Raw genomic sequence first — 26258 nt, forward strand, 5'->3', positions numbered from 1 at the left:
TGGAAAGCAGAGAGATTATTACTTTCCTTTAAAGAGATCATAGGTGTGTTTAAGGAGTGTAGTATTTGACATATGAAACAAAAAGGCATCAAATGTTTGTAGGGACTGCAGTATTGACGTATGGGATTCAGAAATATGTGTGTGATCTTGCTGTTTTACGTATTTAATTCATACCGTTGACCGTACATCACTTTAATATTTTGCAAGGGATACGCATGTGCACATAAATAATGCATTCGTTTAACCATGGCACTACTTTAATCTTATGTCAGTGGTATATTACTTTATCAAGAAGAATATAATAATTCCAATCCCAAAGAAAGCAGGTGTTGACAGATGTGAAAATTACCGCACTATCAGTTTAATAAGTCACGGCTGCAAAATACTAACGCGAATTCTTTACAGACGAATGGAAAAACTAGTAGAAGCCGACCTTGGGGAAGATCAGTTTGGATTCCGTAGAAATATTCGAACACGTGAGGCAATACTGACCCTACGACTTATCTTAGAATTTAGATTAAGGAAAGGCAAACCTAGGTTTCTACCATTTGTAGACTTAGAGAAAGCTTTTGACAATGTTGACTGGAATACTCTCTTTCAAATTCTGAAGGTGGCCGGGGTAAAATATAGGGAGCGAAAGACTATTTACAATTTGTATAGAAACCAAATGGCAGTTATAAGAGTTGAGGGGCATTAAAGGGAAGCAGTGGTTGGGAAGGGAGTGAGACAGGGTTGTATCCTCTCCCCGATGTTATTCAATGTGTATATTGAGCAAGCAGTAAAGGAAACAAAAGAAAAAAACGGAGTAGGTATTAAAATTCATGGAGAACAAATAAAAAATTTGAGGTTCGACAATGACATTGTAATTCTGTCAGAGACAGCAAAGGACTTGGAAGAGCAGTTGAACAGAATGGATAGTGTCTTGAAAGGAAGATATAAGATGAGCATCAACAAAAGCAAAACGAGGATAATGGAATGTATACGAATTAAGTCGGGTGATGCTGAGGGTATAAGATTAGGAAATGAGACACTTAAAGTAGTAAAGGAGTTTTGCTATTTGGGGAGAAAAATAAGTGATGATGGTCGAAGTAGAGAGGATATAAAATGTAGACTGGCAATGGGAAGGAAAGCGTTTCTGAAGAAGATAAATTTGTTAACATCGAGTATAGATTTAAGTGTCAGGAAGTCGTTTCTGAAAGTATTTGTATGGAGTGTAGCCATGTATGGAAATGAAACATGGACGATAAATAGTTTAAACAAGAAGAGAATAGAAGCTTTCGAAATGTGGTGCTACAGAAGAATGCTGAAGATTAGATGGCTAGATCACATAGCTAATGAGGAGGTATTGAATAGAATTGGGGAGAAGAGAAATTTACGGCACAACTTGACTAGAAGAAGGTATCGGTTAGTAGGACATGTTCTGAGGCATCAACGGATCACCAATTTAGTATTGGAGGGCAGCGTGGAGGGTAAAAATCGTAGAGGGAGACCAAGAGATGAATACACCAAGCAGATTCAGAAGGATGTAGGTTGCAGTAGGTACTGGGAGATGAAGAAGCTTGCACAGGATAGAGTAGCATGGAGAGCTGCATCAAACCAGTCTCAGGACTGAAGACCACAACAACAACAACATACGACTTTTACAGAAATAATGCATATCTTTGACTTTAAACTAGAGGTTACATATTTAATAGTATATATAGGGTGTGCACATAAATAATGGATATGTTTGACCCTGGCATTACTTTAATCTTATGTCAGAAGTGTTTGGCTTTTACAGAAATAATGCATATCATCCACTTTAAACTAGGGGTTACATATTTTTATAACGTATATCTCGCCCCAGTTTTAGTACTACGCTCAGATTCGTTGGAAACAAGAGGGGGAGCGCAATGGAGAAGTTGGATTTTCTTGCCTGGTAGGAGACAGAGAGAAGGGAGGGAAGGGATGTGGCGTCATGTGTAGGTCACATGTCTTTCCGAAATAATGTAATATGACACCATTTTTACTCATCATTTAAATACTATGCTCTAAGTGGATGGAAAGAGGATGGGGTTTTAAATTTGCTATTATCACAGTGGGGCTACCTCTACCAGTCTGGTCCCTTCAATCCCACAAACCAACCAACCAACCAACCTCTACCACCTTGGATTTTTTCGTTGTTTGTTTCATTTTAATACTGTGCTCTGATTGACTGGAGATAAGGGGGAAGAGGTGAGAGGGGGGGGGGGGGGGGAGAGCATTTTTAATTTCCCGCTAGCACGTCTGGGCTAGTTCCACCAGCTTGGATTTTTGATGTTTCATTTTTAATGCTGTACAAGGATTAGCTAGAGATAAGGCGAGTGGAGGTGAAGTGTCTTATTACATCATGAGTCAAGTCAAGGTCAACGTTTAAAAATCTAGTTCAAGGTCTAAAGTGTTGACCCTGATGCAATGGGTAAGCTGGTGCACTATGTACATTGATGGTCATTTAAGCCCAAAGTGGGCTAGATAGTTGATATCCCTACTACACACAGGCAATGTTTAAGTTAGCTACGCCGGCCGAAGTGGCCGTGCGGTTAAAGGCGCTGCAGTCTAAAACCACAAGACCGCTACGGTCGCAGGTTCGAATCCTGCCTGGGGCATGGATGTTTGTGATGTCCTTAGGTTAGTTAGGTTTAACTAGTTCTAAGTTCTAGAGAACTAATAACCTCAGCAGTTGAGTCCCATAGTGCTCAGAGCCATTTGAACCATTTTTAAGTTAGCTACACTTTGTTTAATGGACTTTCATTTAATGTATTTTTCTTTTCACAAGAATTATTTCTGGTTTTTGTTTCCATTTATTTCCTGTGAGGCAAGCAAGTGCCACAGAATATTGGCGTTTGCCACCCCATGTGGCAGTCTAACCGTTGTTACACCTGCCGAATGGGTTAAAAAATTTTAGTGAACCCGCTACACAACGCCACATACATGTTGTTATTTGTTTTTTAACAATAATTGTTATTAATTGCTTTTCTGGATTGATTGAAGGAAGGTATCAAGAAAAGGACTAAGACATGTTAATTAACTCCAATGAGCAAAATGTAACATCGATTTTACTGAAATATATTACACGCAACTTGAAATTTTTTACATAGTAATGATAGAAAAGAGATCATACTTAAATCTTTTTCTTCGTTGGCTGTCTGTTCTCGGAACACATTTAATCTGCCTTTCAGAAATAGTTAGAGAATTACTATATCTGGCGACTGGGATGGGACTATGAACTTGATGCTTTGTTTGGCATCTGACTTTCTCTAACTTCTTCTCAACAGCAGGCTTAAACTCTTCCGAGAAAAGTCAGCTAATTCAAAAGAAGATAAAATATGATCTGCTTTTCATCACCAGCATGTAAAAATAGTCAAGTTGTTGCTGCTGATGCATAACAGGTTTTCATAAACAGATGTTATATTTGGAGATAATTAATGTGCCTTATTCCTTTTCCTGATAACTTCCTCCAATCAATCCAATAAAACATTAACAATCATTGTTGTTCAAAAACAACAAAGAACAACTTGTATGTGGTGTTGTGGATCGCGTCCTGTCAACATCTGTGGCCTTTGTGGCAGGTGCAACTGTGATGTACAGCAGATGAACCCCAGTCTGCCGTGATGGTCGCTCGCCTCACATGAAATTAAAAATGAATAAATAAAAAAAAACTGTAACCGATAATTTTCTTCCATTCATATTTGATGAACGTTGCACTGGTCTGGAAGATTAGACCCTAAAGTCTGAGCCAGGCGAAGGGGTTGGGGGGTTAGTGGAGGGACGGGATTAATTTATATAAGTTTCGTATAAGGCGGAGGAAGTGGGAGGAAACAAAACACAACTGAATAATCTGTGTATGCTAATCATCAAATATATTAACACTATCACTTTTTAATAGTTGCCCCCACCTACCTTACCCTACCAGACCCTTCTGACATTTTCGGTAGCAAGGAGGATAGTGCCGAATGGCAACATCGTTTTGGGTTTTCGTGACAAATGGCTATGGGTACACTTTTCCCCTGTCGGTATCCATTTCATTTTGTGGCTTTCTTCAATCTGATACTCAATAAATATTTCTTCCCGTGTAACAAGGACAGAATGCACGTTCCTTTCCCGAAGATCTTTTTTACTAGTGTGTGTATGAGGAGGGGGGGGGGGAGGTTGTAGTTCGCTTCTGCTGTCCCATGTTGGTTATACGCACTTACGCCGGCCGCGGTGGTCTCGCGGTTCTAGGCGCTCAGTCCGGAACCGCGTGACTGCTACGGTCGCAGGTTCGAATCCTGCCTCGGGCATGGATGTGTGTGATGTCCTTAGGTTAGTTAGGTTTAAGTAGTTCTAAGTTCTAGGGGACTGATGACCACAGATGTTAAGTCCCATAGTGCTCAGAGCCATTTGAACCATTTATACGCACTTACAGACCTGTCACACTTCTCATGGTCTTTTTAATCGCCAGACCTGAACATGAGAGCGCAGGTGTCTGTAAACATTATTTTGACAGTTTTGTAGCGCTACGTTTTCTTCTAGATAAGAAAAAGGCTTATGGAGCAATTTCTTCATTTGGCATTTCACGTTGAAACTCTATTTACACTAGAGTGTTAGAACTAGTGTTAAATTGATAACCTGTAGAAACGTAACTTATAGTTTCAGTATCACATGTTGTGTCATTTTCAGGCATTGTCGCATCTCCACGAACACAACGTGATGCACCGCGACGTTAAAGGCAGCAACATCCTGCTCACTAAGGAGGGTGAGGTCAAGCTCGTCGACTTCGGGCTGGCAAAGTGAGTAATTTGATTTCTTTAAGGTAGAACCATAGCGGCTTGGTTATCAAGTAGTGAAGCAGATATTAATCATTTCAACTCTACTTAACACTTGAGACAGTGTTTTGTGGTGAGTCCATATGTTACCGATGTTGACGGCCGGATGGCTAATGAATTTCTACAGTTTTTGTACTAAATACTCTATAATTCGTCATTACAGCCTAAAATCTCTGGTAAAACACTTTTTACTGTAGTTTTCATTATATACACACATCAAAAAACGTTTTGCATCACTTCGGTTTAGAGAGTTCCGCAACCTGTACAGAAAATTGGAATAGAGATGAACATAAATATTATTTCCGCCCTTTTTACTGCTCATGAAAACGACACATTACATGTTGTACCACCATACAGCGGGATCTTCACAGGTAGTGGTCCACATTTCTCTACACACCGGTACCTCTAATAGCCAGTATCACGTCCTCTTGCATTGATGCATGCCTGTATTTATCGTGGAATACTATCCACAAGTTCTCAAGGCACTGTTGATCCAGATTGTCCCACTTCTCAACGGCGATTCGGTGTAGATCCCTCAGAGTGGTTGCTGGGTCACGTCGTCCCTAAACAGCCCTTTTCAATCTACCTCAGGCATGTTTGACAGTGTTCATGTCTGGAGAACATGCTGGCCACTGTAGTCGAGCGATGTCGTTATCCCGAAGGAATTAATTCACAAGATGTGCACAATGGGGCACGAATTGTCGTCCATGAAGACGAATGCTTCGCCAATATGCTGCCGATATGGTTGCAATATCGGTCGGAGGATGGCATTCATGTATCGTACAGCCGTTACGGCGCCTTCCACGACCACCAGCGGCGTACGTCTGCCCCACATAATGCCACACCAAAATAGCTGGGTACCTCCACCTTTCTGCACTCGCTGGACAGTGTGTCTAAGGCTTTCAGCTTGACCGGGTTGCCTCCAAACACGTCTCCGACGATTGTCTGGTTTAAGGCATATGCAACACTCACCTGTAAAGAGAACGCGATGCCAATCCTGAGCGGTCCATTCGGCATGTTGTTGGGCCCATATGTGCCGAGCTGCATGGTGTCGTTGTTGCAAAGATGGACCTCCCCATGGACGTCGGGAGTGAAGTTGCGCATTATGCAGTGTATTGGGCACAGTTTGAGTCGTAACACGACGTCCTGGACAGCATTATGCAACATGGTGGCGATGCTGTCAGAGTTCCTCCGAGCCATAATCCGTAGGTAGCGCTCATCCATTGCAGTGGTAGCCCCTGGGCGTCCTGAGCGAGCCCTGTCATCGACAGTTCCTGTCTCTCTCTGTATCTCCTCCATGTCCGAACAACATCGCTTTGGTTCATTCCAAGACGTCTGGACACTTCCCTTGTTGAGAACCCTTCCTGGCAGAAAGTAACAATGTGAACGCGATCGAACCGTGGTATTGACCGTCTAGGCATGGTTGAACTACAGAAAATACGACCGGTTAACTCCTTCCTGGTGGAATGACTGGAACTGATCGGCTGTCGGACCCCTCCATCTAATAGGCGCTGCTCATGCATGGTTGTTTACATCTTTGGGCGTGTTTAGTGTCATCTCTGAACAGTCCAAGGGCTTGTGCCTGTGATACAATATCCACAGTCAACATCTATCTTCAGGAGTTCTGGGAACTGGGGTGATGCAAAACTTTCTTTGATGTATGTTTATTGCCAATAACTCATATCAAAAAATATTGCCCAAAATTTGATTTATTACCGAGAACCTTGTACTAGTCTATTCACTTACTTAGCCTCACTAAAAGTTAATCTCGTAGTACACAGACCACTGGAGTATATTTGAAGGATTTAGAATTAATATGCACCAAGTCCATTAAAGCCAATTTTCAGCTCGAATTAAATAACCATACTATTTAAATCGCTTCAAGGGTTGAGTTATGTACGACGTTTAAGTGGACTAATAACTCATACTTTATCCTGTTACTCATTATAGTCGTTGCCCGGAAGGATAAAATTTGACAGTGTACCAGATTTGGTTCAGTTTCTCTCCGAAACGTTAAGGAATGTATATGACATGAGTTTTATTATCTACTGTCGTTTTATATCACAAAATATAAAAATCTCAATCCTGTTACATTAACACACAGAATTTTCACAAATTCAGTTTGCATAGAAGTGGTGCTTAGAAAGTACTTGGCTCAAATGTATGTTGCAGTATTTATTACCATTCTGGTCACGAGTAGTGTCAACGAAGCAACGCCATCGTCACTGTTCGCCTGCAACGTCATACCGGTGGAAAATGTAGTGGAATGTTTTTGAAATTGCCCTCGTGTGGTAGGAGTGATTTCATATCGTTTATCTTCTGCACATTACTTGTCTTCTAGACTAATGAAGTAAATCTTAAAATACGTTTGCCAAAGTCTGCAAAGGTATTCCTTGTCTTTCATTTCAGATTAATGTCCCGAAACGACAGTTTCTTTGAATTCGATCATTAAGGGTGAGCATTCTTCAAATTTCAGCCACGCTATATACATCTAATTGACAGACTGTTGTTGTGTACCCTCTTTGATGTTTGTTACGCAGTTTTTCAAAGTTTTTATGCTTGGTGATCAATTTAGGTTTATTACTCCTGGCTGAATTAACAGTCTTCACCAGTCCTCTTCCACATAAAGGTATTGTTCTTTTTTATTAGTTTTTCTATTATATCGAAGACAAAATTTTTAGGCAAGTACGGACGTCCAGATTCTAAAAACATCAACGCCACATGCTGTATTTTTAGTTAGGAGCTTGAGCTAGTTTTACCTGAGTTCAGGCTGTTTTAATGTAGCGAATTTGTCCTGTGCATGAGTCTAAATACCGAAATATATATGTGAAGTTTTGCGAATTCTCTCTTCAATTCTTGCTAATATAAGAAGATGTTGGCATATTTTAAGTTACTACCACTTCATAAAATTATTAAAACTTAAGTACAAGTGCAACTTTTGATTTACAGACTTTTTAAACTAAAAAGATACGTCACGAATCTGTAAGTGTCTTGAAACAGGGATATTGTGGAACTGTTTCATTATAACTTTGTAATCGTCTTTATTTCTGAGAGACAGAGGTGTAATCCCACCGTGTGCATGAAAATGTATTTATGGACTTGGTTTAATGTTACACTCAAAACAAACTTTTTTTTTACAATACGGTGGTAGATTGTATTCAGAAATAGCCAAAATAGGACTTGGTCTACTTTGAATCCTCCCTTTCGCACTCATCATATGAAAAAATCTTCTCCTTTCGAATCGTTATCTTTCTACTAGGAACATGAAGTGCAGTGCGCTGTCAATAGAAAACAGCATATCAGCTATATAATTTTGTAGTAATGACCAAATATGTGTTCCCATATTGTCCTCTCTGTCACCGAATTAAAAACATTCCGTAAGCAACAACGCACGCGCAGAGGGACGAGATTGTATCATTGCAACGCTATCAGGGTCGAATTTTTCTTTGGAATTTTGTTAGAAGGGACTGACTTTTCTTTGAAACGCTAAATTACATGACTACGAATATAATCACAAAGAAAGCAGCTATTCATCTTTTTGAAAAGCAATTTTCAACAAGAGATCACCGCGACGAGGATATTATGGTTGTATATTTTAAATAACGCGATGAATCCAGAATGTTTGAAAGCAATAAAATATACAAATTAAGCATCCACTAAATTTTTCCCCAGCTTGATAAAACTGTGGAGTACTGCTGTCGCTGTAAACAAATTTTTACTTGGCTTTTCTTGTGGTGCACAGTCAATTCATTCTGGCGTAAAATTCGCTGTTTACAATTGATAGTGGCCACAGTTACAAATCGTAAAAAACACAATTGCCACAAAACAGCTATCGTATTGAGGCAGTCAGTGTTAATGCAGCCACAATATTACATTAATCTTATTAGAAAAATACCTTTGTTTAATACCTCGTCTTTCCACTGTCGCTTTTTACGAATTCACAAATTTACAGGAATAAAACAGTTTGAGTAGGTCCCCACTATTTTCTTTGAGATAGGAACGAATTTTGACTGTTGATACATTACCCCTCGATGATCGCTAAATTTTGACAGGGTATGTCCATCTCAGATCTGGCTAACTGAAAACAATATCAGTTAAAAACAAAGTAAATGAATGTCTCTTAATTTGTATATAAACGGAACATACACAACAACAAGGGCCCCACACACGAACAACTTATCGCTGGCAATCTCGGCAACTATATCGCCTGCAGTCGCAAACCTTCTTTGTCCCCACCACTCAAGGGGGATCTATCGAACAATTTCAACTAGTAATTTGAATGATAATCTGACTTGAATATCTGCTATGGAAAATTAGTAGCAGTGATAAGCTCTATACAGGAAAAGTACGGACATCTTTTTCTCTTTCGCTTGCAATTCACGACTGACTGAAGTCGCGTCACGTGACACTTTAGGCCATATTAGACTTTCCGGTTACGTGTGTCGTATAGGATTTGGTGTGCTTTGCTTAAAATTCAGAGCCGAAGAATGCCACAGTACTGTGCTTTCCGCTGCACTTCTCGAGATCAGAAGGGACAGAAACTTTTATAAGATTGTTGCTTTAGGGATAGACGCAGCAAAAAGAATTTTTATGTATTACAGTAAATCATGTTAATAGGATTTAAGTGAGTATATGATCTAACGAAGAGCTACAGTGTTTTAATTTGGACAAATTGATGAAAACTTACTCCGTAACGGTATGAGATTCAATTCTTCACATGTCGCTACATTTCACTTGTCTGCATGTAGCTGAAACGCTCATGTAACACATCTGATTGTTGTTTCATTTCGTTTTGAAGTTATTGTTTAGTTCTCGAAGTCTCCTGCTCGCTTTTATCATTCATTCACTGTCGTTAATGTATCTTAACAGCATAAAATAATTGCAATAAAATGAACTAAAATAAAATAAAAGATGATTAGAGAGGTATAAACACATCAAAATGTAACTGGAACAGAAAAGTGATTTTTTTTAATCTTAGACACTTTACAGCCGCTTTTATGCGAGGCAAAGAAATTTAAAACGCAAATACTATGTGCAATGTGCGGAACTCAATGTTCGGTGTATGTTTTTGTAGAAAGTTCAGAAGTGAACTGTAGCTTATGTAACTATCACAGTGTAGTCCCAACAAGTATTTGCGGCCTGTTATCTATCAAGCAAGAATACTGTGAATGAACCATGCTTGTGTGATACGTCTGTATGGAGCATACCGTTCAGTACATGACCGTTATCCCTAAGGCATTTATGTTCTGCACAAAGCTGTTCTTCAGTAAAAATTCCTTGATAAAAATACAACAATACAATTACACACATTGTGAATAATACACTGCGATTCTGTCTCAGTGAAAAATGATAGATTATGAAACCATAGCAAGACGAAACCTTGCAGGAGACAACTTTTAATCTGATCTCTTAAATAGACCTTGATGCCTGAGGGACATGGTTTCTGTACTGGCAAATGGTATGTTTCAGATAGTAGAATTGTGATATTTTTCCTGCAGTTTCTATTTTTTCCTCCAAAATGATGTTTTCCCAACGTGTTATTTTTCAATTTTTTCCTGCTGTTGCTGAGGATTCTAGATGATCAGTTTAAAGCTACATACGATATAACTAAGTAGCTGAAAGTGCTACCACATCAGGACCCGCGAAATTTAAAACTACCGCTGTTAATATACACAGATTGGTGTTTATCCTCGTCACAACATATGCTTTTCGACACGTTTTGCTTGATTTTTTTTCTGAGAATTTGAGATGTTCAATTTTATGCAAACGCTCTACCTTAGCAGTACATAATGTACAGGAACACGCTTCTGTAATGCGCTAACGGAAAAAAATCGCAACACCAAGAAGGAGTTGTGCGGCATAAACGAAAGTTACTAGGCGTGTTTCTACGTCAGAAGGATGATGATGATGTCTATTCAAATTTTGCTCTAGTCACACAAGAGAGGCGCTAGAGCGCCACCATGAGGACGCAAATCAGATTTGCTTTAAACACACGTTGTAACGGTAGTGAGCATAACTTAGTTTTGAGATTGGACACGGTGAGTTGATGGCAGTCAAGAATGCCTGTAAAGCGACAAAGACGACACTATCAACACCTCACTGAGTTTGAACAAGGTCGTGTAATAGAACTACGAGAAGTTCGATGTTCCTCCTGCGATACTGCAGAAAGACTTGACAGTATTAGCCTCGGTACATGAGTGCTGGCGGCGGTTGTCGCGAGAACGTACGGTCGCAAGAAGACCGGGCTTCAGACGGCCACGTGACACTACCGAGAGGAAGGACCATCGTGTTTAGCTTGTAGCTCTGGCCTATCGCATTGCATCTGCAGCAGAAATCTGAGCAGCACTTGGTACCATCGTGACACAGCGAACTGTTACGAATCGGTTACTTCAAGGACAACTCCGAGCCAGACGTCCTTTACCATGTATTCCAGTGATCCCAAACAACAGCCAACTGCGACCTCAGCAGTGTCAAGCGACAGCTCATTGGAGAGCAGGGTGGAGGTCAGTTTCTAATGTGAAGCCGGTCCTCTTTCGGTGGCAATGATGGCTGTGTCTTGGTTAGGAGGATGCCAGATGGGGGCCCGTTACCACCCTGTCTATGTACTAGACACATCGGACCTACCGGACCTACACCTGGAGTTATGGTTTGGGGTGCGATTTCATGGTAGCAAGAGCACTCTCGTGGTTATCCCACGCTCCCTCATTCCAAAATTGTATGTGAATCACGTGATTCGACCTGTCATGCTATCATTCATGAACAGCATTCTAGGGATTGTTTTCCAACTGGATAACCCTCGCCCACGTATTGCTGTTGTAAACCAACATGCTCTACAAAGATCACACACAAGGTTATTTGGTAAGCGTGACTCAAGTGGCAGAGTCTGCAAGAGAGGCGCTCTGCATCGCGGTGTAGCTTGCTGTCCAGGTTTCGAGAGGGTGCGTTTCCGCATGAGGTATCGAATATATTGCTTCCCCCTACTTATACCTCCCGAGGAGATCACGAATGGCTTTCCGGCAGTCGTTCTTCCCGCGAACCATACGCGACTGGAACAGGAAAGAGAGGTAATGGCAGTGGCACGTAAAGTGCCCTCCGCCACACATCGTTGGGTGGCTTGCGGAGTATAAATGTAGATGTTGATGTAGAGTCGACATGTTGCCTTCGCCTCCTAGATCACCAGATCAGTCTCCAATCGAGCACATATTGTATATCATCGGACGACGACTTCAGCGTCATCCGCATCCATCATTAACCGCCCTGTATTGGCCGACCAAGTGCAACAGGCGTGAAACTCCATTCCACAAACAGACATCCGGCACCTGTACAACACAATGCGTGCAATTTCTTGTTTTTGTTGCATTCAATATTCTGGTGGTTACACCGGTCATTAATGTACCAGCATTTCACATTTGCAATGGCTTATCTCGCGCTTACATTAACCTGTGATTTTGCAATGTCAATCATTTAAATGCATTACCTAGGCAAATGCATTCCCGAAACTTCATTAGTCTACATTAATTATTTTTTGATGTTGCTACTTTATTTACGTCATTTTAAAAATAGGTAAATACACTTTGTGGGCATCGGAAGACCATTAACATGATGGGCCCAAAACGCCTGCAGCACCCAAGGTGACCACACGTTTCCTACACAGCAGTTTAGGTGGACCCAATAGCAGTGTCCTGTTACAGGTTCGAGATGCCTCCTTACCTTTTCTGCTATCAAAAATAACTACGTTTCTCCCAAGATACAAAAGTAGTTAACGACGGTTATTTGTATATGTTCAAATGGATCTGAGCACTATGGGACTTAACAGCTGAGGTCATCAGTCCCCCAGAACTTAGAACTACTTAAACCTAACTAACCTAAGGACATCACACAAATCCATGCTCGAGGCAGGATTCGAACCTGCGACCGTAGCGGTCGCGCGGTTCCAGACTGAAGCGCCTAGAACCGCTCGGCCACACCGGCCGGCTATTTGCTTATTTTAAGAACAAATATCCTAGCAACAATATTTAGTAGCAAATGGCATCTTATTACGTTAGGTGTAAATGCTTCACTTAATGCGTATAAAAAGTACTCGAATCGTCATTGTATTATTTGTGTCACGTCGTATTAACAAAACCAATGCAAGTTTTTAGGCGACATCAGGTTCGCAAAAGGTTACTAAGCAAAACTAGCTTTGTGCTGTAATGACTAACAACCTCATTTTTAAGGGCAAAATATTTGTGAGAAGATTCATGATTCATAGAAATCATCCACACAGCTGAACCGGCTTTCTTCACGTTACCAACTAAACTGAAACCTCTACTGACAAGGGAACCTCCCCATCGCACCCCTCTCAGATTTAGTTATAATTTGTCACAGTGGATAGGCCTTGTAAAACTGAACACAGATCAATCGAGAAAACAGGAAGAAGTTGTGTGGAACTATGAAAAAAATAAGCAAAATATACAAACTGAATAGTCCATGGGCAACACATGCAGTATCAAGGAGGAAGTGAGTAAAAGTGGGTCGTGGTCTTGTGGTTAGCGTGAGCAGCTGCTGATCGAAAGGTCCTTGGTTCAAGCCTTCCCTCGAGCGAAAAGTTTAATTACTGTTTTTGCAAAGTTATGATCTGTCCATTCGTTCATTGACGTCTCTGTTCACTGTAATAAGTTTAGTGTCTGTGTGTTGCGAGCGCACCGCAAAACCGTGTGATTAGTAGACGAAAGGACGTGACTCACCCATGGGAACCTAAAACATTTGATCGCAAGGTCATAGGTCAACCGATTCCTCCACAGGAATATGTTGTCGACCCACCTAACTTGCACACTTGGCGAATGGGTAAAAAGATTCTTCTACCTTGCCCGATTTAGGTTTTCTTGTGGATGTGATAATCACTTCCAAAAAAGTGATGAAAACATAAGAGTGTGTCACACAAACTGCAACAAATGAATGCAACAGTTTCACAGTCGCACAGTTTTCTCTGTGCTCTGTCAAAACATATGTTTTTAACGTTTTCAAATTTTTCCGTGTGTAGACCGTCAAATCCTGCATATGTCCAAGCAAATCTGAACATGTCCTGGAATTTTGGAGAGCGATGTTGATTGTGTGTGTGTGCCTGAACTCTGATAATAAAAAATTAAAATTTTCATTCGAGAGAAGGCTTGAACCAAGGACCTCTCGTTCCACAGCTGCTCACGCTAACCACGGGACCACGGCGCTACTGAGCTTACAATCTCCTTGATGTTGCCTATGTTGCCCATGGACTACTCAGTTTTTATATTTTGCTTATTTTTTCATAGTTCCACACAACTTCTTCCTGTTTTCTCGATTGATCTGTGTTCAGTTTGTCAAGGCCTATCCACTGTGCCAACTTATAACTAAATCTGAGGGGGGTGCGATGGGGAGGTTCCCTTGTGAGTAGTAAGAACTCTACAGCTGACTTGATTCAAATAAGCTTCTTGTGAGATTATTGCAGTCCGTCTTAGAACGCTCTGTGCAGTATGCTAGTTTGTTGCAGAGATCATGTGAAAATTCCCGTACAATCAGTTTAGCATCACATGCGTTAAAAATGGACAACAAGCATATGTTATCGAAGATTGGAAGGGAAAATTATGAGAGCCGTGTAACACGCTGCGTTGTCCTGCCATCGGGTCCAGGAAAAACAAACTGCATTTAGGGGTGGATATGGTCCAAAAGGCTAGACGATTACCTACGTTGATACGTTGTGCATTCCAGAATGACGAGATCACCTATGGGATGTCCACGAAAACGTCTCCCAGACCTAACTCTCCCTCCTCCGGCCTGTACACTTCCGACAATTGTTACAGGCACTTCGCTTTTAGACGTTTCACGTCGATGGAGCATAAAACGTGATTCTTCTGAAAAGGCCACCTGTCATCACTCAGTGAAAGTGCAGTTGCGGTTTTGGTGTGCAAATTGCAGCCTTTGTCACTGATGAACAGTAACCAGCATGGTTGCACGAATCAGGTGCCCGCTGAGGAGGCCCATACGCAGCAACGTTCGCTGAACCGTCGTTGACGAGACACTGTTGGTAGCCCTTTTGCTGATCTGAGTGGGCAGTTGCTCAACACTTGCCCGTACACTACTCCGCAACTGTCGTCAACCCGTATATCTAAGGCTCATCTTCGCTGCTGTGAAACATATCGTTTTACTGCAAAGGTGCTCATAGCTCTTAAGGTATGCATTTTAGACCCCATGCTTACCGGACGTTTTTCCCCGTTTTGGTCCATACCACCACCTCCTCAAAGAGACTGTAGTAGAAGAGATTTGTTTTGCCGCATCGAAGATGAACAAGTGCTCATGACTCTTAAGGTATGCATTTTAGAACCGACGTTCACTAGACCTTTTTTGTTTTGATGTAGAGAACATGTCATCTAAGTCTGTAAAGGATATTTAGTTACACTCTGTATATAGCATGGTTCAGAAGTGATGATCAATATTAAGGGCTATGACAGGAAAGATAATTCGAAACGAAAAAGTCAACTAAACATGGGTTCTAAAACGTATAACTTAAGTGCTATGAGTAATTCTTGGTCTTCGATACTGTGAAACAAATGTGCGGTTCTAGGCGCTACAGACTGGAACCGAGCGACCGCAACGGTCGCAGGTTCGAATCCTGCCTCGGGCATGGATGTGTGTGATGTCCTTAGGTTAGTTAGATTTAATTAGTTCCAAGTTCTAGGCGACTGATGACCTCAGAAGTTAAGTCGCATAGTGCTCAGAGCCATTTGAACCATTTTTTTTGCTGTCGATATTTTGGGTAGTAGTAGTATGGATCAGAACAAGAAAAAAACGGCCTGTAAACAGGTGCTCTAAAATGCATGCACTTGTTCATTAGAAGAGGTATGTTTTAAAGTAGCGAAGATGAACAAGTGCTCACAGCTCTTAAAGTATGTATTCTAGAGCGCATGTTTCCTGGGCACTTTTTTCTTGTTTTGTTCCATATTACCACTTCCCAAAATATGGAATTCGTAGAGCTTGCAGGAGAAAAGATTTGTTTCACAGTATCGATGATTAAAAATTGCTCATAGCTCTTGAGGTATGCGTTTTAGAGTGCATGTTTACTTAACTTCTTTTTGTTTCGAATGATCATTCCTGTCATATCCCTGAATATTGACCACTACTTCTGAAACAACCTGTATACCGAGTGTCTCTCCTGTGGATCCTCACGTGCATTTTCTGTGGGGTTTTGGCAGATATTCGCAATTTCTCTTTTTCAACGTGTACCTGCAGTAAACGCAAACAAATCCTGCTGATCACATGTTTCATAAGATGCCAAATGTCGATGGAAAGCTTCGGTTTGATTCCCGTTACAACCAAAATCAATTTTAAATCGGAATTTTACGTGCTCATTCCATAGACTAGTTCCAAATTAGTGTAGTGCTAACATTCCTTTTACAGACACATATGAACAGGGACGAAGAATGACCAGTACTCCAGCAACGACTGATCAGCGCTTCTGCATGGCGGTATCAGTCAGCGTAGGCCAGGGCGGTGATGTCACTGCTGGAGTACTAGTTAGTCTTCACTGTCCCTGTTAATACACATCGATAAAACGAATATCGCACTAGACTAATGTGGCGTTGCTCTGTCGAATGGGTACGTAAAATCCCGCTTTAAATATAATTTTGTTTGTAACAGAAAATAAACAGACGTTTTCCATAGACTCTGGGCGTTGCAGGAAAGGCGTGATGAGCGGGATCTGTTTGGGCTAACTCCAGCAATACGTTGCAGAAACTAAATTGCAAATATCCGCCGAAACACCAAAGAAAATGCGGCCGACGACTCTTAGGAGAGACACTCTGTATTTCTCCTTTTCCCAGTGTACATACTGAAGATGGGCACTAGATGGACAAAACCAGTAGTGATTATAATCTTGGTGTGCGACTTGTATCTAAAAGTAAGAGGAACGACATCATTTCCGCCAGGCTGTTATTTTTAAATGAGTACTTTATTAAACGCTACTAGCCAGTTTCGAGCGTATGCTGATTCTCAAGTGCACTGCAGCTGTGAAAACGTTTTGTTTTTTTACCGAGCGAGGTGGCGCAGTGGTTAGCACACTGGACTCGCATTCGGTGGACGACGGTTCAATCACGTCTCCAGCCATCCTGATTTAGGTTTTCCGTGATTTCCCTAAATCGTTTCAGGCAAATGCCGGGATGGTTCCTTTGAAAGGGCACGGCCGATTTCCTTCCCAATCCTTCTCTAACCCGAGCTTGCGCTCCGTCTCTAATGACCAATGACCTCGTTGTCGGCGGGACGTTAAACACTAACCACCACCACCACCACCACCAACACTTTTTCTTTTTTTTTTTTTTTTTTTTTTGAGTCTTCACTCTTCTGAGTGGTGTGATGCAGCCCTCCACGAAATCCTCTCCTGTGTCAAACCTTTCATCTCAGAGTAGCAATTGCGAGCTACGTCCTCAATTATTTGCTAGATGTTTTCCAATCTCTTGCTAGATGTCTTCCTCTACCGTTTTTACCCTCAGTAGCTCCCACTTTTACCATGGAAGTCGTTCCCTCATGTCTTAACACATATCCTAACATCCTGTTCCTTTTTCTTGTCAATTTCATGTATACGATGTTACAGTGCTTGTGTTGTTAAGAATGTTCCTTGCAGTGCAATGTTCCTTCGAACATGCATGCTTGTCCGAAGGAACAAACACTCCGGTGACTACAGTCGTTATGAAATACACGAAATGTATTCATAGTTGCGAATACGAACAACCATCAACTGTTGAAGGGAATGACAGCAATGAAAATTTGTGACGAACCGGGACTCTAAACCACATTTCTCACTTTACGCGAGCGAGTACTCATTAGTCTGTTCATTCTATTCCACATATTCGGTTATTCTTCTTCACCTTCACTGAGGATAGTAGTATAACACGTAAATGACACGACATGCACAGTAATGCATGGTATAATCGTCAATGGACACGACCTCGAAACAGATATCCACGAACGATGCATACTCTATATAGGAGTGCTTAATAAAGTTCTGTTTCAAACAGCCCGGTGGAGATGATGTCGTTCTTCAAATTTACGGAGGCTGTGTTGTCCGCCGAGACGAAATCCATGTAAGTAAAATGAAATGTTTTATAAGTCAAATTTGTTTCTTCAAATAAACTGCCGGCCATTAAAATTACTACACCAAGAATAGATGCAGTTGATAAAAGGGTATTCATTGGACAAATACATTATACTAGAACTGACATGTGATTACATTTTCACGCAGTTTGGGTGCATAGATCCTGAGAATTCAGTACCCAGAACAACCACCAAAATGGTTCAAATGGCTCTGAGCACTATGGGACTCAATTGCTGTCGTCATCAGTCCCCTAGAACTTAGAACTACTTAAACCTAACTAACCTAAGGACATCACACACATCCATGCCCGAGGCAGGATTCGAACCTGCGACCGTAGCAGTCGCACGGTTCTGGACTGCGCGCCTAGAACCGCGAGACCACCGCGGCCGGCACAACCACCTCTCGCCGTAATAACGGCCTTGATACGCCTGGGCATTGAGTCAAACACAGCTTGGATGGCGTGTACAGGTACAGCTGCCCATGCAGCTTCAACACGATACCACAGTTCATCAAGACTAGTGACTGGCGTATTGTGACGTGCCAGTTGCTCGGCCACCATTGACCAGACGTTTTCAATTGGTGAGAGATCTGGAGAATGTGCTGGCTAGAGCAGCAGTGGAACACTTCCCGTATCCAGAAAGGCCCGTACAGGACCTGCAACATGCGGTCGTGCATTATCCTACTGAAATGTAGGGTTTCGCAGGGATCGAAGGAAGGGTAGAGCCACGGGTCGTAACGCATCTGAAATGTAACGTCCACTGTTCAAAGTGCCATCAATGGGAACAAGAGGTGATCGAGACGTGTAACCAATGGCACCCCATACCATCACGCCTGGTGATACGCCAGTATGACGATAACAAATACACGCGTCCAATGTGCGTTCAACGCGATGTCGCTAAACACGGATGCGACCATCATGATGCTGTAAACAGAACCTGGATTCATCCGAAAAAATGACGTTTTGCCATTCGTGCACCCAGGTTCGTCGTTGAGTACACCATTGCAGGCGCTCCTGTCTGTGATGCTGCGTCAAGGGTATCCGCAGCCATGGTCTCCGAGCTGATAGTCTATGCTGCTGCAAACGTGGTCGAAATGTTCGTGCAGATGGTTGTTGTCTTGCAAACGACCCCATCTGTTGACTCACGGATCGAGACGTGGCTGCACGATCAATTACAGGCATGCGGATAAGATGCCTGTCATCTCGACTGCTAGTGATACGAGGCCTTTGGGATCCAGCACAGCGTTCCGTATTACCCTCCTGAACCCACCATTCCATATTCTGCTAACAGTCATTGGATCTCGACCAACGCGAGCAGCAATGTCGCGATACGGTAAACCGCAATCGCGATAGGCTACAATCCGACCTTTATCAAAGTCGGAAATGTGATGGTACGCATTTGTCCTCCTTACACGAGGCATCACAACAACGTTTCACCAGGCAACGCCGGTCAACTGCTGTTTGTGCATGAGAAATCGGTTGGAAACTTTCCTCAGTCAGCATGTTGTAGGTGTCGCCACCGGCGCCAACATTGTGTAAATGGTTCAAATGGCTCTGAGCACTATGGAACTCAACTGTTAAGGTCATTAGTCGCATAGAACTTAGAACTAGTTAAACCTAACTAACCTAAGGACATCACAAACATCCATGCCCGAGGCAGGATTCGAACCTGCGACCGTAGCGGTCTTGCGGTTCCAGACTGCAGCGCCTTTAACCGCACGGCCAATTCGGCCGGCATTGTGTGAATGCTCTGAAAAGCTTATCATTTGCATATCACAGCATCTTCTTCCTGCCGGTTAAACTTCGCGTCTGTAGCACGTCATCTTCGTGTTGTAGCAATTTTAATGACCAGTAGTGTATAAAATCTTATTTTGCCTGAAGTTACTTTGCGACTGAAGGTTAATCGATAATACGTTTCTCTGAATTAACGCACACATTTCCGTCGTAGTGGATAGGGCAAAGACACGTTCACAATTGTGAAACAGTTTTTCAGCATCAACGAAAAGAAATTCTGCGTGCCGATCCTCTTTAGGTATTAGCGACTGTGTTGTCGTTCGTTCTAAAGCGAGAACCATCCGTGACCTCCACGGAATCTGAACACGAATGCGGAATAGCTTGGAGAATAGGTGGAGCGTGGTTTCCCCGATCCGCCCTGGGCAGCGCCACTTAGTTGCGATCGAGGAGCGCAGACGCGCCACCTCGAATCGAGGCGACGGACGCAGCGGCCCGGCGCGACAAACACGTCAGAAGTTGCCGACAGGGGAGCGCGGGAACAGAGCAGTCCGCCTTTTCTTCGGAGGGGCCCTCCACTGACACCGCCACCTGAGAGATGGTATCGCTGTCCGACGCTCAAATTGGCCGTGCTGGCGAGGGGACAACGCAGCCTTTTGTGGCCGAAGCACAGAGCCGGCAGCGTCCAAGACCGGATCCACGGCGGCAACAGCAGCAGAAACAGCAGCAGCAACAGTAGCAGAGCAGAGGGGCTCCTTTGTCCGTCTCGGTTTCCTGTCTCCTCAGTGTGCTCTGGAGAATCACGATCAGCAGCGTGTGAACGCGACGTTCGGCGAAACCTCTTGGCACTCGGTAGACGCACAGGAATCTCTGCCATTTGAACCACCCCAAAAAACCATATCTCAAGGCTCTCGGTTTTTATTATTATTTTCATGGGTCGTCGGACGGGTTTTCTTCCTCGCCCCTCCCCTTTATCCCCGGGAGCCAACTACTTCATCTCAAAATAGTACTTATACCCAATATCCTCAACTATTGTTAGATGTACAGGATGCTTCAAAAATATTCATCCTATTGCGCAACACTACATCTTCTACAGATTTTGGAACACATATTGTGTTCTAACAACATGAAATACCTCGAAGCAATCGACGGACACATAGCCAGCATGGATTCAGAAAATATCTTTACTTTGAAACACAACTGGAAGTAATGAGTGCTTTCGATAGGTAATCTCAAGTTCATTCAAATGGTTCAAATGGCTCTGAGCGCTATGGGACTTAACTTCTAAGGTCATCAGTCCCCTAGACTTCGATCTACTTAAACCTAACTAACCTAAGGACATCACACACATCCATGCCCGAGGCAGGATTCGAACCTGCGACCGTAGCGGTCGCGCGGTTCCAGACTGTAGCGCCTAGAACCGCTCGGCCACTACGGCCGGCCAAGTTCATTCCATATTTCTAGATTACTAAGAGGCATTTGACATTGTTCCTTTAATCAAATTGGTGGTCATGGACTACCATCTCAGTTGAGGAACTGGCTTCGTTATTTGCTGTCAGGAAGGTAACAATTCTTGGTAATTAAGGGTAAGTCGTCTAGTGGAACTGAGGTGATATCCAGGCTTCCCTAGGAAGCGTTACAGGCTCTCTCCTGTTATTCATCTGAACAATGGAAAAACTGGAAATCTGTGGTAAGGTCTTATGGGACCAAACTGCTTAAGTCATCGGTCCCTAAGATTATACACTATTTAATCTAACTTTAACTTACGATAAGGAACGACTCGAACCTCCCACGGGGAGAGGCGCACGGACCGTGACAAGACACCTGACACAAATGGTTTAGGTGACGATCTCAGCAACCCTCTTGGATCGCTTGCACATGATGCTGTCACTTCGCGCCTAGTAAACTCGTCAGAAGATCAATACGAATTACAGAATGATTTACACAAAATATCTGCAAGGACATAAAAGTAGTAATTGACCCTGAACGATAAAAATTATGAAGTCTCCCACAAGAATTACTTAAAAACTTCGTCAAATTACGGGTACATGGTAAATCACACAAATTGAAGAGTTGTCAGTTCAACTAAATACCTAGATATTACAATTACGAACAACTTAAACTGGAGCTATCACATAGGAAATGGTGTTGCGAAAGCTAACCAAAGGCTGCCTTTTATTGACAGAATAGTCTGAAGATGCAGCTGATCTACTGAAGAGACTGCCTACACTACGCTTGTCCGCCAGCTGCCGGCCGGAGTGGCCGAGTGGTCCTAGGCGCTACAGTCTGGAAACGCGCGACCGCTACGGTCGCAGGTTCGAATCCTGCCTCGGGCATGGCTGTGTGTGATGTCCTTAGGTTAGTTAGGTTTAAGTAGTTCTAAGTTCTAGGGGAGTGATGACCTCAGAAGATGAGTCCCATAGTGCTCAGAGCCACTGGAACCATTTTTTTTGTTCGCCATCTGCGTTGTATGACATCCTTACCAGATAAGAAAGACATCGAAAAAGTTTAAAGAACCTCGTTTTGTATTATTGTGTAAAAGTGGAGAGGGTACCATGGATATTATGAGCAAGTTGTAAAGGCAATCACAAAAACAAAAACTTGTTTTCGCAGAGGCGAGATCACTTCACGAAATTTCAATCACCAATTTTTCTCCATCTACATAGGGAGAAATGATCATCGTGATAAATTAAGAGAAATCAGAGCCCGTAAGTAAAGATTTAGATGCTCATTGTCCCACGAGAACAGAACGGTCGCGAAATAGCCTGAAAATGTTTCATGATCCCTGTGGCAACCACTTAAGTGTGAACTGCAAAATAAAAATGAGAATGTAAAAGTTGATCAAAGTTTCTACACTGACGACAAAAATCGCAACACTAAAAAATAATTAATATAGAGTAATGAAATGTCGGGAATACATTTGACTAGGCAAAATATTTAAGTGGTTAACACTGCAAGATGACAGGTTAATGCAAGAGTGAGATAAGCCATTGCGAATGTAAAATGAAGGTACATTAATAACTATTTGTACCGACCAGAATGTTAAATGCTAGCATGCAGACGTTCATGCATTGTGTTGTACAGGTTTGTGGGAGAGAGTTCCTTGTCTGTTGCACTTAGTGGGTCAATATAGGGACGTTTAATACTGTTTGTGGATGGTGATGGAGTCGCCGTCCGATGATGGGCCATGTGTGCTCCATTGGAGACAGTTCTGGTGATCGATTAGCCCTAGGCAACATGTCGACACTCTGTAGAGCATGTTGTGTTACAACATCAGTATATGGGAGAGCGTTATTCTGTTGGAAAATAACCCCCTGGAATGAGGTTCTTGAACGGCAGCACAACAGGTCGAACCATGATATTGACGTACAGACCTTCAGACAGAGTGTTTGGGATAACCACTAGAATGCTCCTGCTGTCACACAAAATCGCACCCCAGATCATAGCTCCAAGAGTAGGTCCAGTGTGTGTAGCACAGGCCCTTAACTGGCCTCCTAACCATCACAAGGCCATCATTGCCACCGAGGCAGAACCAGCTTTCATCAGAAAACACAACTGACCTCCAATGTGCTCTCGCTTGACACCACTTAGGTCGCAATTGGCTGTGGTTTGGGGTCAGTGGATCGCACGCTACTGAGCTGTCCTTAAAGTAACCTATTTGCAACAGTTCGTTGTGTCACTGTAGTACTGTTTGGTGCTCAAATTGCCGCTGTAGATGCAATACAATACAACTGAGTCAGGTGTCTTCCCGGTAGTGCCACGCGGCCGTCCAAAGCCCGGATTCCTTGCGGGCGTACATTCTTGCGACCACCGCTGCCAGCAGTGGTGTACAGTAACTACATTCCTGCCTTTCTCCATTATCGCAGAAGGAACATCCAGCTTCTAGTAGCCCTAGTACACGACATCTTTCAAATTCAATGAAGTGTTGATAATGTCGTCTTTGTTTCTGTAAAGGCGTTCTTGACTAACATCAACTCACCCCGTCCCATCTCAAGGGTAACTAACGCCCACAAATGCTACAGCGTGTATTTAAAACAAATCTGATTTGGATCTTCATAGTGGCGCCACTGCTGCCACTATTATGCGACTGGTGCGTATTTTGAACAGACCTCATTTCTCAGATGTAAAAACACGCCTACCAATATATATATATATATATATATATAGCATCTTCATATACATATATAGTTAAGGCTCACGGAGCATTTGACCATCTTCTTCTGTGCGGATTCACGAAGAGTGCCCAAACTCTTACGGAAATTGGCAACAAGCCGCGAGTAATGAGTATAAATGAGTATAATGGGCAGGTGCACTATGAATATAGTGCGGGACAATAAGCTGGGAATGTGGGTCTCACGGGAGGCGTGCCAGAGATAAGTCCCTGCAGTCACACTATCCTCTGTGTCCTCGGTGGCTCAGATGGATGCCGACACGGTAGCACGGCGTGTTCGGTCAGAGAGCTGGTTGGCCTCTGTCATAAAACAACTGAGTAGAAGGATCAACAAACGAACTTGAACGGATGTCATGTGACGTTCGCAACGACCAAACACAACGATCAACAACGAAAAAAAAAAAAAAAGATGGATAGAGCGTCTGCTATGTAAGCAGGAAATTCCGGGTTCGAGTCCCGGTCGGGCCACAAATTTTCAACTGTCCCCGTTGACATATCAACGCCTGTATGGAGCTAGGGGTATTCATTTCATTGTAATTACGCCTACCAATTCCTGCCAATTTTCATTTATGTCACACAACTCTTTTTTGGTGTTGCGACTTTTTTTCCCATCAGCGTATTTTCCAAAGAACCACGTGGTTTTACAAGGGTATATATATTACATACATAACAACACAACTTTGCGGTACGTTTCACGCTTTCATTTAGGATCAAATTTTTCACTTTCCTTTCGCAAATATTCAGTGCACCTTTCACCGAAGTCACGAGAAACATCAAGAAGATAAACTGATGAGTGCAATTACTGTGTTCACAGTTCTTACAATGTGACGCCATAATTCACGAAAATTTGTTGATGAGGAAGGCACATATACGGAGTAATTTTGCATAGCTGCACAACGGAAGTCACATACCGTAAAATCGGGCAACCTCGCCAGTCATTGGTGCAATGCGCCCTTTACTGTGTACGAAATGAACTACCGTACTCTCCACGGAAACTTTGCTGCATAACTGTAACTGAATTACACCTAATGCAAAGGAGTACGCAAAGCACCAGTTTGTAGTTGTGCTGTCATCACCTCGAATCGACACCCATTGCGTAACCAGCGTTCGAGCTAGCTGCACCACACAGACCCCCTACAACAACTTGAACCAGCAATTTTCATCTGGCGCCAAGGTAAACTTTTAGTTTCGGTGCTTAAGTTACATTTGAATCCAAGTTCCTAACACACTGCCTTCCAATCTCTACCGTGCCCTTCAGTATTTGCCCTCTGCGACTACAGCTTTTCCCATTAAATTTGCGCTATATTTCTGTCTCTTCTCCTAGCTAATGCTTTCTTGTTCATTCTCCGGAGATCTAATCATTTCTTATCTCATCAGCTCACTTAAGTTTTGGCAACCATCTGTAGCACCACATCTCAAACGCTTCAACTGTCTTATTTTTTCAGTCTTCCAAAAGTCCAGGATTCGTTTCCATATAGTGCTGCACTCGAGACATAAATTCTCAAAATTCATTCCTCCAATTAAGACCTACATTTGATATTACTAGACCTCTTTTGGCTGGGAAATACTTTCTTTATCTGTGCTAATCTGCTTCTTATGTCTTTCTTCTTTCCATCCCCCGGTGTTTAGCTTCGGCCTCAATTCTGATGTTAAGCTTGTCTCTAATCAGATTTTGACTCCTGCTCAGCTCTTCCATCTTCCTTTGGTTTACTCTCGATTCATATTCTGTCAACAGCCTGTCCGTTCTACACAACACATCCTGTAATTCTTCCTCGCTTTCAGAGATGATATCAGTGACATTAGCTAGCTGAATTTTACTCCGACATCTGAACCTGCATTGCTTCCTCGATATACAGTTTGAACAGCGCAGCAGGAAGAGTACAGCTTTGCACTTTTTAGTCGGAACACTTATTTCTTGAACTGCCATTCTCGTTATGCACTATAGAATGTTGCCTGCTTTATATGTCATTATGTCTTTCGTACGGTAAACACTATTTTTGTGAGCATTTGAAACATACTACTTTAAATTTTTGAAGGTCAACCATTTCAACGAAAGGGTTTTGATTTATCTTAATTCTTGCTTCTGTTAACAAGCGCAATGTCAGAACTGCCTCATGCCCTAACTTTCATAAAGCGAAATAATCAGCATATAAAAAGTCCTCGGGTTTCTTTTCCATTCTTTTGTATATCATTCTGGTCTGCAACTTGGATACACGAGCTATCAAGCTGACTGTCAAGCACTTACGGTTTTCAATTGTTCTTTCTATCTTCTGAATTATGTAGATGACATTCTTCAGAAAGTGCGATGGTATGTCTCAAGTCTCATATAATCTACACACTAATTTCAATAATCGCTTTGTTTCGAATTTCGTTAATGACTCTTAGAAATTTCGATGGGATGCTATCTCTTTCTTTTGACGTGTTTCATCGCAAGTC

At 42.5% G+C, this 26258-nt stretch overlaps 1 protein-coding gene across 2 annotated transcripts in view; it reads left to right on the plus strand.

The window, feature by feature from the left end:
- LOC124776478 (neither inactivation nor afterpotential protein C) overlaps positions 1–26258 on the plus strand; it is a 372945-nt gene that overhangs the window by 51863 nt on the left and 294824 nt on the right. For both annotated transcript variants that reach the window (XM_047251492.1, XM_047251493.1), the window contains exon 5: positions 4678–4787. In XM_047251492.1, the coding sequence (XP_047107448.1) occupies positions 4678–4787 (110 nt within the window). The remainder of the gene's footprint in view (positions 1–4677; positions 4788–26258) is intronic.

This window comes from Schistocerca piceifrons, chromosome 2 (assembly GCF_021461385.2).
Source record: "Schistocerca piceifrons isolate TAMUIC-IGC-003096 chromosome 2, iqSchPice1.1, whole genome shotgun sequence".
Lineage (NCBI taxonomy): Eukaryota > Metazoa > Arthropoda > Insecta > Orthoptera > Acrididae > Schistocerca > Schistocerca piceifrons.